Raw genomic sequence first — 18808 nt, 5'->3', positions numbered from 1 at the left:
ACCATTGTAAGCAAGGCTCTCTTGGGCATGTAATGACACAGCCTGAGAATTGTACTACACTGGTCACAAAGGAAATCCATTTGCTTCATAGGACGACTGGAATAAGAGTATTTCACATTTCATTGTGTGAAATAGGCTGCATAATTCATCTTCAGCTGTGAGGACGTGTTGTGATGGGCTTCGGTCCGGTCTGTTTTCCGTCAGTGTTTGGGAAATGTTTTACTTTTGTGGCTGATATTAGCTCAGCTGTCTGCGGCGAGGTTGCTGATGTTGAATCTGTAAATACAGTGTCGTCTGAGTTTTTATAGAAAATGTCACTCAAATCCGTCTCTCTGATGAGGATTCGAAGCTTAAAGGCGTTACGGGACACCTTTGGCTACAAACAACATGATTTAAGGATTTATTCCACTGTCTTGCTCCATCTTATTATTCATAGTGCCAATAGCGTCAATGCTGTTGTTATGAATTTTCTGTGTATGTATGTTTAATATTTATATTTGATATTTATATAATGTACCAAGAGAATTCTCCATCTTTGTGTACAAAACAATTTATTTTTATTCTACTATGTTCTGATTTGCCACTACTATCTTATTGATATTAAAAGCAGTACTTTCATTCTGAGAGGTAATGTGGAGTAAGAATAGATTTCATATTAAAAAACTAAAATATGTTTTAAAATTAGCTGTGGAGGAATTGATATGTGTACATTTAAACAAACACTTTCCCTTCGGCTCTATTTAATCCTTTAAGCTAAACTAAAGTAAGCTAATTGATTAGGTCGAGATTTACATAGATACAACTCTTCGATTTCATCTCCTGTAGAACTTTTTCACACCCAAAGACAAAGTACAGCAAATATATTTCGCACAAACCAGATGGATAAACAATGTTGTAATCTATAAACATAACAAATTGTAGCTTGTCTCCCCAAAAGATGAACTAAATCATTAAATGCAGTTTCTGTATGAATGGTTACCCACTGGCTTACTATATGTGTACAATATTGTACATTACCACATCTCCATATTAGGTGGACGTTTGGATATGTTATCAGGATGGCTCCTGGGCACTTTGCAACACGCCCCGCTGGTGGAAGACCCTGGGATAGACCCAGAGCATGCTGGAGAGATTAAATATCTGATCTGTCCTGGAAATGTCTCATCCGGCGCCTTCAGAGATCACCCAGGAGGAGCTGTGGAGACTGACATCGGCACTACCTTAATGAACCTGCTGCCCCCCGAGCTCAACTACAGATAAGCAACAGAAAATAGAAAGAAAAAGAAATCATTGCCAGCAATTATAAATTGAACATTTTTTGTTTTATTGTTTTTTAGAATTGAAGCAGATTAAAGATTTGTGTTTAACTCTGCTTATGTTTGCATTGTGCTGATACTTTGTGTGCTTCTTCCAAGCAGTATTATAAATAAAACTCGGAAAATTCCCCTCAGTTGCGTTCCTTATTGCCTTCTGATGAAATAAACATAGCTTTTAATACACTTGGAAGAACATCACTACAGTATAAAAGGTGAAACAACTTTCACTTCACAAAGAATATTGACATGTTTTTGAATAAAAATCAATGTGACTCGAAGACTTGGTAGGAGGCACAGACCATTTGGTGTTTCAAAACACATTTCCTGCAGCACTATGGCACCTATTTTAGTCCACAAGTAGCTCTGAACGTACACCTGAAACCGCAGTGCTCAGCAGTAGAGATGAAGAATAAGGAGTTTGTGAACCATGGCTCTCTCACAGACTGACCCCCACACGGGGACAGAAAGCAGATTCTCAGCTGTCTATGTAGAAATACTCACTTGCTACATTTCATATAGTGCTGAGGGGAAAAAAAAGAAGACAGCTTTCCAGTATTACAAAGCTCTGTAACCTTTTGACCATAACAAACACAACACTGAACCTTTTAAAATACATTTTATTATGTAGAAACCAAAGACAAATTTTACAATATTCACATTAGAATGGCTGTTACAGACTGATGTTAATTAAATCAAACCTACCAAAAATTCAGATTTTCAGACAACAGAAATTTTATTTATTTTTTTGTCTTAATGAATCAACAAGAAGGTAAAAAATAAAGTTAAATGTTCACATCAAGGAATGCAATGCTGTGGTAAAAATGATATTTAAAAAAGACTTCCTGCTGCATTCAAAATGAATCTCTTCAAACAAATCCACCCACCCACTCCCACTCACACATATGGGTAATGAAATGCATTTTCAGTAACAGGATTGGTTTAGCTCTAATTCTAATGGGATCTGCAACAGGGTCCACAAAACAACTGTACTTCACAGTGAAAATCAGCTCCATTATATTTACACAAAACACAGAAGAAAATACCCCAAACAAAAAAGTAAGTACAAAATATGAATCCATATTGTTAGTTACCTCTATGTGCTACACAGTTTCAGCCCCTTCAGTGATACAGTTTTACTAATTATTTCTGATAACTTTAGCCACTTGTTTTTATGTTTAAAGGGTTCATTTGGAGACAGAATTGTAATTATCACTGTCCATCCCACTGACCCATAATATAATACAAGGCAACTGGACTTCATTCTTGTGTGAGTATCCTCTTCAGACTAAAGAGGCTACTTGTCATGACTCAACTTCAGACTAGCTCACCTGGATGACTGAGAATCACCTACACAATGTCATACAGTCACTGAGAGGCTGGTTGTGATTCAGCAAACAGTAACGTCTGCATTAATTTGTCATAAAATGTGATCTGATCTTCATCTAGGTCAAGAGTATTAACAAATATAATGTGCCTAAAATAATAAGATCTTTACCAACTCTGGAAATTATTTACATTGTCCTTTAGCATCACTCAACTTCTACAGAATTTCAGCAGAAGTACAGACATTCTCACATTATTCTGAAGATTTTTATATTACATCAATACAATTAATCTTCACCCCATTCACTGCAAGCTGGCCAGTCACTGGTGCAGCAAAGCAGGCCCAATTCATGATGTTTCCTCCACCATATTTTATGATTGTTAAAATATGATTGTTACTGTTACTCTGGGTTGTTTCTTTACCTCACTGAGTGTTTGTTGTGCTTTTGGGGTCATTTTGACTGGCTGCCCACTTCTTGGTAGAGTACCCATGTATCTCTATTTGTAGATTGTTTGTCTAACTGTAGACTGGTGAATTTATGAGGTTTTTGACATCACTTTGTAACCCTTTCCAATTCTTGATTGTAGATCCTCTAAAAGCTCCTTTTGGCAAGACATGGCTCACAGAAGCACATGCTGCTTGTGTGGAGCAAACTCAAAAAGTTTGAAAGTGATTTTCTTAATAAGACTCAGAATTTCTTTTGTGTTATTATTTTAGGCACATTATATTTGTTAATACTCTTAACTTAGATCAAATCACATTTTATGACAAATTAATGTAGAAAATCACAAAATTCCAAAAGGTTTACATACTTTTTCTTGCCACTGTAACTGATGCTCTCACCTCTCTTTACAGCCACATAATCCGACTTTTCAAATCATCGTATTGAAGTGATTTCTTTTAATGTCTTTAATGAAGTCCATCAACACACTGTTTGATATCAGAACACAATTAAAACCCCTTAGCAGTGGATCTCATAGGCCACCTGTGACCCAAAGAGGAGACTCTGACTAAGAAAGAGCTCCTCAGGGTCTGTTGTTAGGGGACCCTCTCCGCCATCTGCTGGGTTTCTGCGAAGCCCCATTCCCCCTGATCTGGTCAGCGTCTGCACCATTTCGTGGTCCAGGAGAGCCTCCTTCATACCCTTCTGCTGGTCAAAATCAGTCATCATGGGAATTCTGGATGAAGTGGAGCCCAAGACGGGCTTTGCTCGATTGAGGACATACATCTCGTGGCCGTGGTCGTCACGGTACTCCTCCAGCTGTGCAAAGATGGTGGGTCCATCAGAGTAGTCATTCACGTAGAGGATGCTTTCCTCCTTGCTGGTACAGTAGGAGCCGTTTTCTTCTTTTCGGTACTGCTGGTGACGAGTGTAAATCATAATCAAGAGAAGAATAGCAGTTAGCGCCAGCAAGGAGATCCCAATGGCGATGGCGGTCTGTGTGGCAGGACCCAGGGCGTTGAAGTCCATGCTGTCCTGTTCATACAGAGGTTCCTGGCTCACATCCAGAACCTCTGGCCGATACAACGAGCTAGATGAAGAGGAAACAAAGGAGTGTGTGTTCAAACGAGGCCAAAACTGAGATGAATATGAAGAAGAAGACATGTTGACAGCCAGATGGAAGGTAACTCTGGCCACACCACCGGGGTTCCAGGCCTCGCACTCGTATCGACCAGCATGTGCTACTGTAACGTTGCTGAGGAACAGCATACCGCTGCCCATGTCTGGGTCAAAGCTGTCCCTCTCACCACCCTCCTCAGTCCCTCGCACGAGTCCGTGGATTCCACCAACACCTCCCACCTTTAGTCCTCCACTGCTGGGCAGTGCTGTCACCACTCCTCCAGTCCCAGGCCTGAACAGCTCACCATTGGGTCCCAGCTCTTGAACCAGGCCTCGAGGTGATAACTGGGCCTTGCCAAGGGAGGCCTTCTTCCATGTCACCTGCGGCTGAGGGTATCCTGATGCCTGGCAGGAGACTCGAAGGCTCTCCCCCAATCGCACAGTCAGGTGGCTCGGCTCGAGCTGCACCACAGGAGGGATGCAGACAAGACTGTTGGGGGCCACCTCCACCAAGCTGAGGTGGGAGAGGCGAGGTGGTTCAGAGCACATCAGCCGACGCTGCTCAGCAGAGCTCAATAGACGCTGGCCATCTTTGCTAATCCAGGTCCTCAACCAGCCCAGAGCACAATCACAACGCCACGGGTTCTCTAGAGCAGGGGAGAAAAACATGGCGTAAAATGCTTTTTGTTCCGTTTTGTCAGCTTAAACTTTGTTTGACCTCCTTCAGTTCAGTGTATGACTAATTATCCTGGATGTGAAATCCCTCTTTTATACAGTAGGTTGTTTTTTTTTTTCCTATTTATTCTTTAAACTTATGTCTTTGAAGGATTCTTCTCATTAAGAGTCTACATCTGAGTGAAGCTCTTTGATATGTAAAATATGCTCACTCAGTTTTTACTGACATGAGTGTGTTATGGCTGTAGGTTTCAGGGGTTGTGTGTGAATGTCAGTGCTCTGACAGTACGGTCTCCAGCAGTGTAAGGTGTTCAGGATTCCTGTATCGAAGCATTAAATTCAATCTTGGAGGATTATGTCATATTACGGGACTTGATGTGTTCTGGGAATTCTACCCTCGCTCTGCTTACCTGTGACACGGAGCACTTGCAGGCTGACGAGCGGTTTGAGAGACGACGCTCCCAGGGTGCGGAGGTGATTTCTGCTGAGGTCCAGCAGCGCCAGAGATGACAGGCCAGACAGGGCCTGTTCTGCCAGCAGCTCAATGCTGTTCTCCTGCAGGTGAAGTTCCTGCAGGTGCTGCAGACAGCAAAGAGACATCACAGCAAAAAGTGAAATGGAGAAGGAATACAAATATCAAATGTATAGACAGGATGTCTCAGTTCCACCTGACTTAATCTGGACTGTATTACTGCAGAGCAAAGATTAGTCAGACTTGTCACAAGTAGGATTTACAGTTTCTGACTTCTCTCCACATAATTTATAAGAAGGAATTCAGTGTTGGGCTAGCGTTAGATTTACTGGCAAAAGCTGAAGTTTTCTTACTTTAATAAAGGATTAGCTGTGGTTTTGAGAAATCTGCAATAACTATTGCCTTCCATTACTTATCCCCAACACACATGCACCAACCTGCAGTCCCCTGAAAGTGTGGTCCTGGATTCGAGTGATCTGGTTGCTGGCTAGGTAGAGGATCCTGAGGTGCTCCAGACCTCGAAACATATCAGGGGTCACCAAGTGGATGAGGTTACCATTGAGGGCCAACTCCAGGAGCTGCCCCTGATTGAGAAATGCCCCCGGCTCCAGGGCAGAGATGCTGTTGTTCTGGAGGTACAGGTAATGGAGGCTGCTCAGGCGAGTCAGGTCCTGAAGGCGGATCTGCACTATAGTGTTATCCTGGAGGAAGAAAGTCTTCAAGAGAGAGACAGGGTAAATGAAATTAGCAGAGTGATCACAAATTGATTGCATTAGGGAAACAACAGAGGGGATGCGATGTTTGAAATTGCGTTTATTTTGTAAAGGAAAGTGAGCGTGGCCTGTTGCTGTGCCGTGTTCAGTCAGCAGAACGATGTATTAAACATGAGGGGAGATTAGAGTACTGCGAAGCGCTACCGATATATATTAATGCTGGCAACACATACAATGTGGAGCTAGTTCAGACTCATAATAATGACAATGTGAGTCATGCAGCATTTTTGTTGTTCTGTGGTTCCAAACGCTGCAGAAAGCACAGGCCTTGTCATTAAACATCATCAAAAATACCAAAAAAATGGCTGAGTGATTGGAGCTACATGAGAAGTGCTCTCTGTGTTTGATCCACAGTGCACGGCTGTCTGATTGATTGCTACTGTGCATTCGCTGGTGATGTTTTCAAAGGGGAAAACACAGGCCATGAGCTAAAGTATGATCGACGAGATAGACCTGCTGATTGAGGTTAATGGAACAATTTATGCGGGACATGATTTCCATTAATATTCATGAGCTGCAGTAATGTTGGGGGGCCTGAACCCGAGAGGGGAAAAAAAAAAAAATGGTGTAATGTTAAACATCTTCTCAACAGATGATCAGAGGGTGTGCGAGAGTCACTTTCAGAGCAAGAATGAAGAATTACACAGCCAACAGAGCAGCCCCTCCCTCGGGCTCACATCAAAGAGGGTCACGGCGAATTGATTAACCACAATCATTTCAGGGTAATAAGAACGGCTAAGAGAGGAAGTCAACAGATAAAAACCCAATGATGTGGGAGGCGGGTTCCGGGTGCTATGCACCGGCAGCTAGTGCTCTAACTTGTTGTTGACTGGCCCAACTGACCTCTGTAAAAGAGGGGACACCCTGTGGGATTTCTTTGATCCCGAGAGATCCACACTCCACCGTGAGGCTGTAGCAGCGGCAGCTGGAGGGGCATCCCAGAGACGGGCGGAAGGTGAGGGCCAGGGTGGCGAGGATGAGTCCGGGAAAGCGCGAGCGGAGCATGGCGGTTTTGCAGGAGACCCCTCAGAGACAACACCTGAGGAGATAAAATGGAAAAAGGGTGCACATTAATCACTCACTTCAGGTAAAACCAATACTCCGTCTCCTCCGTCACAGTAATGCAATTCATCCACAAAGCGAGGATTGACAGTAGCTGCTTATATGTTGTACAGTATATACAGATAACAGTGAAATGGGAAGGGAGGATTGATGAAAAGGCGAGGCAACGTAAGAGTAGCTCCTCATCCCCACCTCTTTCCCATTCAACAGTGTCGGTTCAGTGGAATTGCTGCAGCTTCTATTATGGGCTTCAATTAATTAAAGATGTGATAAAAGATGTGCAGGTTTGCCTCAAGGACCTCTCTCTTGTCTTTTTAATGCATGCGCAAACACACTCACTCTCTCCCTCTATTTTCGTCTCTCTCTCTCTCTCTCTCTCTCTCTCTCCCCCTCTGTTTTGCAAAGGCACACACACACGTGCGAATGTGGTGCAAAGAGACGCAGGCTCCATTTTGACCCCCGTAATCTCAGAAATCACATTTGCCTCCTCGAAGCAAATCGCGAGAGGTAACCAGCTCCAATCATCTGATGAAAAACATCAGCACCGACTGCTCGCTATACCTCACAGCAATATCCTTTGATGATAGCCCATCACTGAGCAACTCATCCGTGCGCTTTTGTTTTTCCCCCACGGCCCCAGGAGGGATTTATTGTTCAACTCGACACATCAAACGGCCTCAGACTTGCTGTCCAACATTACAGTTTGTAGCTCAGCGGCGTTGAGGCTCGGTCATCAGCAGGAGGTGGCGTGAATATACGACAGGGTCGGAGAGATAATACATGTTCGTATGTCACACTGAGCGCTTCATTCTGCTCCTGTGACAGCAGGTAGATTTACTGTGCCACCTTCCCTGTTCCTGGAGGAACCAGTAGAGGAGCAGACTTCTCATTGATCCAATCTAAAGGCCCACATTGTTATAAAACATTGATGCGCAGCCTGTTTGTCTGTCAGTTTGCAGAAGATTGCAGAATCACTCAGACAGATAATTGATAGCATTTACATGCCGCTCTGAATGATTTGAAGAGTTTATTAATTATTAGAGTGCGCACAGATCTCATTACAGCTCAGTGATGAAAGGGTCCTGTGCCTGAAATACAGTGCGACTTATAAATATTCCGCTTGCAGGCTGTTTGAGCTGCACTGTCTCATTTGGTGGTGTTTTAATCCAAAAGCAGCCATTTAAAGTCTGTGTGGAGGAGCCGGGATCCCTGTTTGAGCGGACGTGAAGTCAATCTCAGCAAAGCCACGCTGCATTATTAAGCAAATGAGCAATGAACCGGATTTTAATATGACATGTTTGATGTGGAGTGTATTTATGAGGATAGCCAGCAAGATTAATACAATGTGACCTATATAAGCTGTTAAATCGTTTTCTCTTATTAACAAAAGAGTGCCATTTCCTCTCTAGAGCACTCAAAACAAGCGTGGAGTCAAATTATGTTTTTCTATTGTCGGGGAGAGAAAGCAAAAAAAAAAATTGAATTTTGAATAAAGCCTTGGACTGTCATTGAGCTTTTGTTACTTCTCACAGTGAGCCGACTTTTTAATAGCCCTGACTTGCTCGAAAAGGGACCCAGAGAAGAAGACACTCCGCCTGTCCTCTGCTAAGAATACACGCACGAACAGGGTGCACAGTCTGATGTTTGCTGTTGGAATATGAGCTCGACATCAATGCAAAACGACACCCTGGCAGGTAGAGAAAATAGCTTATGTATTTCTTTGCTTATTCCAATGTTCGCCTGTCTTAAAAAAAAATAAAATAAAATAACAACAACAACAGCAAACACAAAAAAGCCTGAGCTGCAATCATCCCACGCATTCCGTGTTAGGACGAGGCTGATGAGAGGTAGACGCAGTGATAACCTATGGAGCTCTCTGGATGTGCAACCGGAAGGACGACGGTGACAAAAATAAAGCAACAGCCTGGTAGATGGTTTGTTGCTGTGCTGACTGCACCTTGTCTTAAAGTATATTTTCTGCTCTGCTCTTTCCGAGTCAGCTTGCCCACCCTGCGCTGGACTCATCTTTTGTCATGCGTACGTGGGATTACAGTGGTAAGAGGTCAATTTGTTCATTTCAGTCTCAGTAATCCTCTGTGGAACATGCGTAATCTGCACAATCAGATGCTTGTTAGCTAAGCTGCTCTCGGCGCTGTCGGTGTTTTTTTCACTGAGGGGACTGCTTTGTTGAGAAAAAACGAGGTCAGCAATATGTGTCTATTGACTGTATGAAAATGTGTAAATAGGATGATTAGAGCTTAATGTTGTGCACATAGATTAAAGGAGAGTGACTGCAGAGGCCTCACAGGGCAGATGTCAGCCAACAAATGGTAAAGAAAGTCTAATGAATAGCACGTCACACAAAGCCTGCTCAGCATTCAGAGGCTGCGTTTACCTCCTAACATCCATCCGCGCGCATCTCTGAGAACACTATGTTGCACAGGTCTCCAAAGCAACTTGGAGTTTGTTTATTTAGGCATTCCAGAAATTACAATAGGCTTTTTATTCCTGGCATGGCGCTTTGTTTTCACGCCCCAAACAATTCATTCAACACTGAACAATCACAGGCTGGCTGGCCAAACACCCACAGCACAGAAAATTCACCTCATGATACTGTTTTTTGTTTTTTTTTTTTGTTTTTTCAAACAGAATCTGTGTTGATGTGAGGTGGAGCAGCCAGACAGCCATAATGCTGGAGGCAGAAGCAAAGTTCACATCCCCTGCACTGCCACCCTGTGCAGGTCGGCCTCATCCGTTGTTATGGTAACTCTTGTGATGAGGGAAGGTGCGCTCGTGGGGCCCGAAGGCCGGGCACATTTCCTGTGAGCTGGTGTTAAGCAAACAGCTCCACAGAAATAGAAGCTGTCATTTCCTGGGGAAAACTGCTCGCAGGAACTTGAGCTATGTGATGATCCGGAGCTAAATTTAAATTCTCGTTTAGCACCGCTCGCTGTTTGTTCGGACTTTTTCGTCTCCTTTCCCCCTTTTCTTTTGTTTTTACCCTCCTGCTCCGCTCATTGTTTCCATGAAAACCTCCATCATTTTCCCTTTCCCCATCTCTGACCTCCCTCTTTTCTCATCTCTTGTCCTTCTCCTCTGACTGACAGGTGCTAAATCATTTGCCTCAGAGCATCCTTTTGTCCACAAATAGACTGAGGCCAAGGCACTGGGAGAACACTATGGCGTTAACCCAAGAGTAACACGCTGACTTTGAGTGATAGTCTGAACCATGCAGACAGAACCCCCTCACCCCCTCAACCCCCCCACCCCACCACAACCACACAGAGACACACATAAACATGCAGAGCACGCCTACCAAGTAGCACCAGCCACCAACATTCAGGGACACACACTCTGACTGGAAGACAGTCACAGACACACACATACACTCATGCTTATGCATTCGCACATCCTGCCTGCAACCAGCAGCAACCATCATCATTCACAGACACAGGCCGAGTCAGACACAGTCAGCCACGAGCACACGCTCACACATATTTTTGTGTCAGCAGTAAAGGAAGCCCTGCTCAGTTAATAAGCCAGCATTGATTTCTTTATTTTTCCACTACTACTCTGTCCAGCTGGGCTCCGCAGCCATCGATTGGGGTGTGTGTTTGGGATTGTATTTGTGAATGTCTATGTTGGAAAAAAAAAAAATAAAGTAAATAAATATGTGTGCTTATTGCTTGGGTTTATGTGTGCGTTCCTGCTTGAGCGTGTGTGCAAAGCTCGCTGTCAGGCAACCTCGAGCAGCAGCAGCAGCAGCAGCAGCAGCAGCAGCAGCAGCAGCAGCAGCACTCTGCCACTTCTCCCAGTGGAGCATTTAGTCTAAAACCCCTCACTCTGTCTCCCTGTACTTAGACAAACTCAATAAATCTCTGCTTTTTAAGAGTTCACATGATAAACTGTCTTGGCAGGTCAATCTGCCATGTAGTCACTGTTGTCAGTAATGTGAGCCGGCCAGTAGAAAAGCTATTATTGATGTAAACTGCACGGAGGCTCCGATTTTATTCTTGGGTGATATGATGCTTCACAGTCTAGAGCAGTGGTACCAGCCAGGCAGCAGCAATGTTTGTTTACAGCTGTAACAAACATTAAGGGGAACTATTTTGGAAAAAAAAAAAACAACATATCTCATCTGTTCAGTTCCAAGGTGTATCGGTGCTGGAATTCGTGCAATTCAACTTCATTTGTGATTGAGAACTAAGAACTTAATGCACGACGGCAACCGTGCGACTTCACAATCGATAGCAATTCTATACACAGGATTTTCTTTTATGCACTCAACATCCAGAGAGGCTGTTATATTACATCATCACTGTACACAACTTAGGAAAATTGATTTTCAAGCCCCTGTTATCCTTGTCACCGTTTCTTCCTTTGTTATTCTGCGCTTTCTTCCCCCTAAATTCACTTGTTTGCCTGCATGACTTAACAAAGGCGCCATTGCCAGCGCCGTGTCTAAATTATGATGCAGTGGAACCTTATTGATTTTGGAGAGGAATGCAAAACGACAGTATATAGATGATGTTTAACTAATCCAAAAGACGGTGTTCCTTTGCAGCATCACAAACTTCTTAAAAGTTTATGAAACTGCACCCAGTGTGGTACACGCTTAAATACACTGAGACAGACATAGACAGCTAGCACAGCTTAGCATAAAGACTGGAAAACAAGTGGAAACTGCAAGTCTGGCTATGTCCAAAGGTACTATATCTTAGTTAGTAGCACATCTAAAGCACACAAGCCTTGATTCCAACAGGCTTTTTGCTATATGCTAAGACACTGTGTTATATATATATATTTAGTTTGACTCAGCAGCTGCTGGCTGTAGCATCATACGGAAGGCTGACAGGAAAAAATCTGAATAAACGAGTGGAGAAGCATCGTGAATGCAGATGCCGCCACACAGGTGCAAACTGTGTGGTACGGCCGAGTAATTACCATCCATCCATGCTCCATGGCAGGTATAGAAATGCTGAGCAAGCCCAGCTGATTCTGACTTTGAAGCACGGCGACAAGAGGAAAAGATCTATGTGAACTGTCAAAGAGGGTTCAGCGCTGGGGCAGAGATGGCAGCAGCTTCGGTCACAAAGACCGCTCTGCTGGTTAGTGTTTCAAAAGGAACGGTGACTAATATAGTTGTTGCCTCTCTCACAGCTGCAGTTGGAGCCGAAGGAAAGACACCAGCAGATAAAGTCAGAAACTGTGGTCGACAGAGCACATTTGATGATTGACGCCTGTGTATTATTGGGATATGTGATGAGCAACTCCTCGTGGCTCACTGTGAAAAGTCAATGCAGGATGTGATGAGACTGTCTTAGCAGGAACAGTCTGTCAACAATCACATGCTGAGATATATATAATGGTAGGGTTGCAGTGAGCACACCCCTCAATACAAAGATGGACGCACATTTGAGAGTTCAGTGGTTCAGAACTATCGACACTGGTCTACAGATTTATGGAAAAGAGATATGTTTTGGGTCTCCTTAAAGGGGCGGGCCACTAAAAATCTATAAGTCGTTGATGAACCATATCTATCCTAAAGAGAGTGCTCTCTTCCAGGATGATGATGCCCCCATCTACAGGGTGCAGGGGCACCAAATGACAATTTCCACCTGTCTCTCTCTTTCTTTCACACACACAAATCATACACACACACACACACACACACACACACACAATGTCCATTCTAATTGTCAAGGTTGGTTGATGCAATCAAGCACAGCAATTTCATTCACAGTGTCTTCATCTGATGGGCTGCAGAATTCAGTTGGTGGATTATGCCAGAGCAGAACGAGTGGTTTGATTTATATATTTCTTTTTTCTCTTCATTTTCATTAATCTGTTGGCAACCAGGGAAGCACAAGTGGACACACACACACACACACACACACACACACACACGTCACATTTGATGGTTGCTCAGTACAGTTTTGTTTCACTTTGCAATGGATGGATGAGCTCAGACAGGTTGGGAGATGGATGAACTGCAGCCACATCCCCCTTCTATTGAGAAGCAGAACAATCCCGTCCATTTGAATATATCCCAAAAGTATTCACATGAATGAATTTGTATTTGGAAGTGTTTTGTTTCAGGCCGTTGCATTATTGTGTTTTCCCCTACGTTCCAAGCGGGTGACTCTGAATTGTAAATATTACTGCTTTTTTATGGCAGTTGTGTCAAGAGTGCAGGTACTGCTCAAGGAGCAATAAAAAGTGTGTAGGAAAGAGTGTGTGTGTCCAAAAGTGAAATGAAAACGATGCTTCGATAACGACTGCTTATCACCCAGTTATATTGCATTTCAGTAATATCGGGTGTGCAGTTAGTGTCCGCATTGAATCCTCATAAATTATGTTTCTTTGTTGCCATGGAAGTGATAGCATCTGCTGACTGCAGGTGATGGAAGTCAGACGTATGTCAAATTATACTCTGCCATAAATCTCATATTGTGGTTGTCTGTGCAGTCTGGCATGGAGACAGGAAATAATGAAACTGTAAAAGTAATCAGTTTTTCCTCCTCTATTTTTTTTTTCTTTTCTTTTATTTCAGTTGATCTTTGCCTTCCGTCCGTATCACTCCCAAGTCCGACCAGAGCTGCAGTGAGCCGCACAATTACAGCCAAGAGAGATTTCAGTCATCATTGTCTAGCAGACAGCAGCCAATAAAAAATTAAAGATCTCTGCAGGCGTAAGGAGTCAACTTGTCCGTACGGATCTGTCCGCAGAAGACGGATACCCCACCCTCAGCGTTAAACAAACAAGGTCTTTTCTCGGGGCCCGCTGTTTGGCTCTACACTGCTTCGTGGTGCAGAATAGCGATTAACCAGAGGGACACGAATTAAAATGCTGACATTAAAGAGTGTGACACTTAGAAGGCAGAGTGAGAAAACATGGCAGTCTTTCCTGTAGGGATAGATAATATGTAACAGTGGGCCAGTAGTGACCTAATCACATTACATTCTTTTTTGGCATCTCCCCCGGTGTCGGTGCAATATCCCTGCCAGACTCCTATAAGGGTGTGTGCTGTGCTCAGCAGTAATCCTATTATACTTCATTTATTTCCATCACAACAGTATCACCTTAATATGCCCATGTGATCTGAATATACAGCGGCTGAGCAGAGAAGCTGGCGGAGTTTTCTCCTAGTTTTTAGTGCCGTGCTGCAGCATGAGGGGAAAATGCTACTGACTGATCTAAAGTCTGCTTTCTTAAGAAACTTTTTTATCTAATCATCTATTCAAATGGGATTTCGTAGGAAAACAACAAGATTATTTATTATTAGCATATCCGCATGGTTCGGGACTGTAAGCTACTGTATAAACTAATGCCACCTGATAAAACAGGTGTGAATCAAAACTGTTTTGTGCATTTTTGTGTATGTAAACACAGCATATATTATATATATGCTACCCACGATATATTAGATTTGCCCAATAGACTGTAATCATGTAATAGCATCTAACTTTTCAGCTCAAACAAGTTCATAAACTTCAGCTTTTAGTGACATTGGCAGAAGTGTGTAAACACAACTATTATATTTATTGTTGAGGTCACAGTGACGGTGTTATAAGGAACTACAGCAGGTTGACAGGTTGTTTCCATTTTTATCTATTTCCATACATTGATGAGAGACGAGAGACAACTCTCAATAACACGCAGTCTAGTGCAACATCATCAGTAACTATGACCTCAGTAACGAATGCACAATCCAAGTAACACTGCTGTGAAATAAATAACGAGGAAAAAAAGCTGCATTATAGTTGTAAACACTGACTTTAAGACCAAACGGTTAAGAGCTGTGAATGTGAGATAGTTTCCAGCAACAATTCTTAATTTGGAGTGTGTTGGTGCTGTAGAGCTTTATCTTTACCCACCAGCTTCATTTCAGTGAGGACAGAGGAGGATGTCGAGTAATATTGTTAATAGCCTGCACATCTGTATCTACATAGTCTATTTACAGAGTTTACAATCAATCAGATTGTCACTAACTGATAAAATGTGATAGATGTTAGTTAATTAAACGCTTATTGTTATAGCACGATTCCATTTAAAGGAATTTCTCGGAATACAACACCGACTCCCAGTCTGGGGTTTGGGGACTTTGAAGGATACCTGGTTGTCACCAACAACGAGGCTCTTTTTTTTTTTTTACTTCATTCTGGAGAGGACTGCAGTTGCAAATAGAAATCACATCCTTTGTTTCACTCCCACATTGCCATCTCCTGAAGTACGCTGCAGGCAGTTTTCACACACTCCACTATACACCAACACACACAACACAGCACAGTCTTGCGTTTTGTTTGGTTTTTAAGGGATTCAATTCAAACGTCAACAGACCTCTCGTGCTACAGCCCCTATCCCAAACGCACGCTGTCCTCCTTTAGACACAACACATAACTGCAACGCACATACCGTGTGTTCCTGAGCGTGCACGGACTGGATGGTGGCAGCAGTCCCCACACGTGCTGGAGCGACTTGACAGGAAAAAAAACAACACAAAAAAAACAAAAAAACAAAAGGAAATATGAAATAAAGATGAATCCCACTTGAAATCAGTGCGTGCAGATGAGCCTCTCTCTCTCTCTCTCTCTCTCTCTCTGCTCCGTTCTCTTCGGACTGGGCAGCGGTTTAGAGGGAACTGCTCACATCTGCCAGCGCCGCTGATGCTCGATTAAGACTCTTATCTCCCTCTTCTGATAGTGTTATGCTTTGATTGGCTTTTCCTTTTTTTTTTTTCTGGCTCCCCCATCTGCAACGTCGGATGTTATCTTCCAATAGTGACCCACTCCTCTAATTATCCCTGCTCGAATTGACTCTCTCCTCCTTCCCCTCTCTCTCTCTCTCTCTCTCTCTCTCTTCCTCTTTCTACATCACCCTCCCTCCACACAGAGAGGGTGGTCTATTCTTTTTCATTCACTTTCAAAGCCTAAATTAGGTGCTCTCTTCCCACTCGCTGTAGCAGTTAACTTTCAGCTTCCTCAGCTCGAAGCAGCAGCAGCAGCAGCAGCAGCAGCAGCAGCAGCCCAGCGGCGCTTTTATTGTGAAAGGACGGACGCGCGCAGAGGCGGTGATTTCAGCACCTTGGACAGCGGCCTTGTCTTTTATTATGAAAGTTTACAGGCGTGGAGGATTTGATCGTCCACGCTCTGCCACCAGCCCAGGCACCCTCGTCCTCAGATTTCCTGCAGTGGTAACAGCACAAATAAGTGTGAGGAAACCGCGCAAGGGTCGAGTTGGAAATAAAAAATAAAAAATAAAAAACAGAAAGTGCCATTTCTGTCTGGCCAAGGGCAAGTGAATTCAAGCTGAACCGTGGCCCCTTCAATATCCTGCAAAACCATATTGCTCAGTCATAGCGGGCGGCCACAGTTGATTACTGCTTCTGAGGGAGAAGATGAATTTGAGCCAAGGTTACTATTTTCCAGCACCTCCAGGGCCCTGTTGCTGATTGTTCAGCAATTGTAACATCGAAATGCTTTGTTGAGCAGATTTTTTTAGGGCCGGGCCTGATTTTTCCATGTTTTAGAGAAAAGTGGCTCCAATTAGTTTTTTCCCAACTAAAACAAATCACCACAAAACACCCCCCATCATGGTTCTTCATTTGCCTCTCTGTGGTTTGCTATTAGGCTCATTAGTGTAGCAGAAGCTGGACAATTTTTTAGGCTACAGTTTAGATTACAATTGCAAGGTAATTATTTCAACTGTTTATCCAATGCATTTATCTAAGTAGCTATTTCCAATGTGTCCATTAGCTGAGTGTACTTTCAGCTGGCTAGTTGTTTTCAACCACAGCTAATTGTCAGTTCCTGCTGCACAAACAAACACATTTCTAACATTGTCACCAAATACATTAGTAATGCAATTATGTAATTATATTTTACCTGTGGTTCATCACACACACTGGTTTCCACAAACTGATTTATCGTTACAAACAACACCAGTCTCACATTACATACATCCCACGTCACATTACTGGTTACCTCAGAGTTTGTTAACAAAGAAACAACATAACCTGAGTCATTGCAGCAGTTTTGTTTATTTAATCTGTCTTTTAGGTAACTGTCTAAACTGCATACATCTACTTATCCATTATTTGGGCGGCCAAACTACTTGAAATGCTCATTTCAAATTCAACAAATTAGGATTTATCCACTAGGTTGAGTTGATAGTTTAAACTACATAGAACTCCTTACCTTTCGCTTAGCATTCGAAGGTTTCAGGACTTTTCCAGTGGCAGGTCTAGAAGATTTTACATTGGGTGGTAAGATATTTCAGCAGGTGGGGCTTCCCCCACTTGCGCCCCTGTAGATCAGCCCCTGCTAAATACATTCTTGAAAGCAGAAGGCAGCTACAATAGTGTTGCAGCTGATTCACCATGAAGCAAATTGTTTTAACCCAAGATGTAATGTCTATTTTTAACAAATTAGCTGAGGAGCTCTGCTGTGATCTTAAGAAACACCCCAAGTGGCACCTGCTGAGATAGCCCCTGATGTATGAGCAGCACAAGCCAGTTGAAAATCACAGTAACACCCTCGCTTTGGCGAGTTTCCCCTCTGATGCTGATGCTGTTGATCTCTCACTCATCGCACATCACATTAGTTAAAACCGTGATGACCCACATTTAACGTTGCTTGATTAAGGGCTGCTGCGTGTGTGTGTATGTGTGTGTGTGTGGGTTTCCGGCACACTGATGCCATGTTAGACGTGAAAAGGTTCCCATGCCTGAGCAGGTACATTAGTTTGTGTCTAATTGCGTGTCTTTGTGATGCCGAGCGCGCCGCAACAGTGTGTGTGTGTGTGTGTGTGGTTGAGCTCGGATTTTAATGATCTCCTCCTACCCCCTCTGGGCCAGCACGAGCCTATTTCGACCCACATCAGGATAATTAACATCACGCTCAAATGTCTGTAAGAGCAGAGGGCTGCTTTCAGAATCTTCCCTCTCATATTTAACCCCCCCCCCCTCCTCCCCCCGTCCATTTTTGGCACAGAGGAGAGGCAACAAACGTTATATTACTACGCAGAGGCTATTTGTATTCATGTAAAGTCCCATCGACATTTTATTTGCTCACAAATTGGTCCATAAACTTTGCTAACAAGTTCTGTTTTCCAGCCATAAAAACCAAAAGCACCTTATTAGGCAGCATCAGAGTGAGACCGCAGGGCTTCTAATGTAATGGTTGCCAGTTTGAATCCCCAGCTCTGCAGGGAAGTCAGTTCTCTACGCCCACTCACTACACTATCCAACTGTCTAAGAGCACTTGAACCAGTCACAGTTCCATTAGTGCCAACCGTAGACGACTGTGGCGCTCTGGGTTGTTTCCAGGTGTGTGGGTGTCTGTGCGTGTGTGTGTGTGTGTTTCAGTAAAAACCCTTCATCCCTTTGCGGCTACTCTCACAGGGATTGGCTGTAATTAGGGACGTTCTCTTTCTCAACTTTGCGTTTGTAAATGAAAACACAGCCATAATCAAAGAGGGAACACATTGGATGTAGCCCTGCTACGGAGGCGTTTCCACCTTTAATATTGAAATCAGATGCCTTTGTTCTCGTTCTGCTTCTGTACTGCCCAGGAACTAGGAACAAGTAGAAAAACAAGAATGTATTTTTCTTGAATCACAGCATGT

At 43.3% G+C, this 18808-nt stretch overlaps 1 protein-coding gene across 1 annotated transcript; it reads right to left on the bottom strand.

Moving 5' to 3' along the window:
• Window positions 1–3248: 3248 nt before the first annotated feature.
• lrrc24 (leucine rich repeat containing 24) lies at window positions 3249–15690 on the bottom strand. Its single transcript, XM_026375153.1, has 5 exons — window positions 15599–15690; window positions 6965–7160; window positions 5786–6064; window positions 5287–5455; window positions 3249–4848 (listed from the first exon to the last, which is right to left on the bottom strand). Exons 2-5 carry the CDS (start codon window positions 7124–7126, stop codon window positions 3602–3604), a joined length of 1857 nt encoding a protein of 618 aa, XP_026230938.1. The 5' UTR covers window positions 7127–7160; window positions 15599–15690; the 3' UTR covers window positions 3249–3601.
• Window positions 15691–18808: the final 3118 nt, after the last annotated feature.

The sequence above is a fragment of the Anabas testudineus genome, chromosome 17 (genome assembly GCF_900324465.2).
Source record: "Anabas testudineus chromosome 17, fAnaTes1.2, whole genome shotgun sequence".
Lineage (NCBI taxonomy): Eukaryota > Metazoa > Chordata > Actinopteri > Anabantiformes > Anabantidae > Anabas > Anabas testudineus.
The sequence above is the reverse complement of the archived record's forward strand: the minus strand, read 5'-3'. Positions and strand labels throughout refer to the sequence as shown.

What these genes read in the sequence shown, in the direction of transcription:
- lrrc24 (XM_026375153.1), bottom strand. Translation starts at nt 7,126, where the DNA reads ATGCTCCGCTCGCGCTTTCCCGGACTCATCCTCGCCACCCTGGCCCTC. An exon ending in GTGTCCCCTCTTTTACAGAG is followed by an intron (nt 6,065 to 6,964) that starts GTCAGTTGGGCC and finishes TCTCTCTTGAAG; the next exon opens with ACTTTCTTCCTCCAGGATAA. An exon ending in ACACTTTCAGGGGACTGCAG is followed by an intron (nt 5,456 to 5,785) that starts GTTGGTGCATGT and finishes TGCTGTCTGCAG; the next exon opens with CACCTGCAGGAACTTCACCT.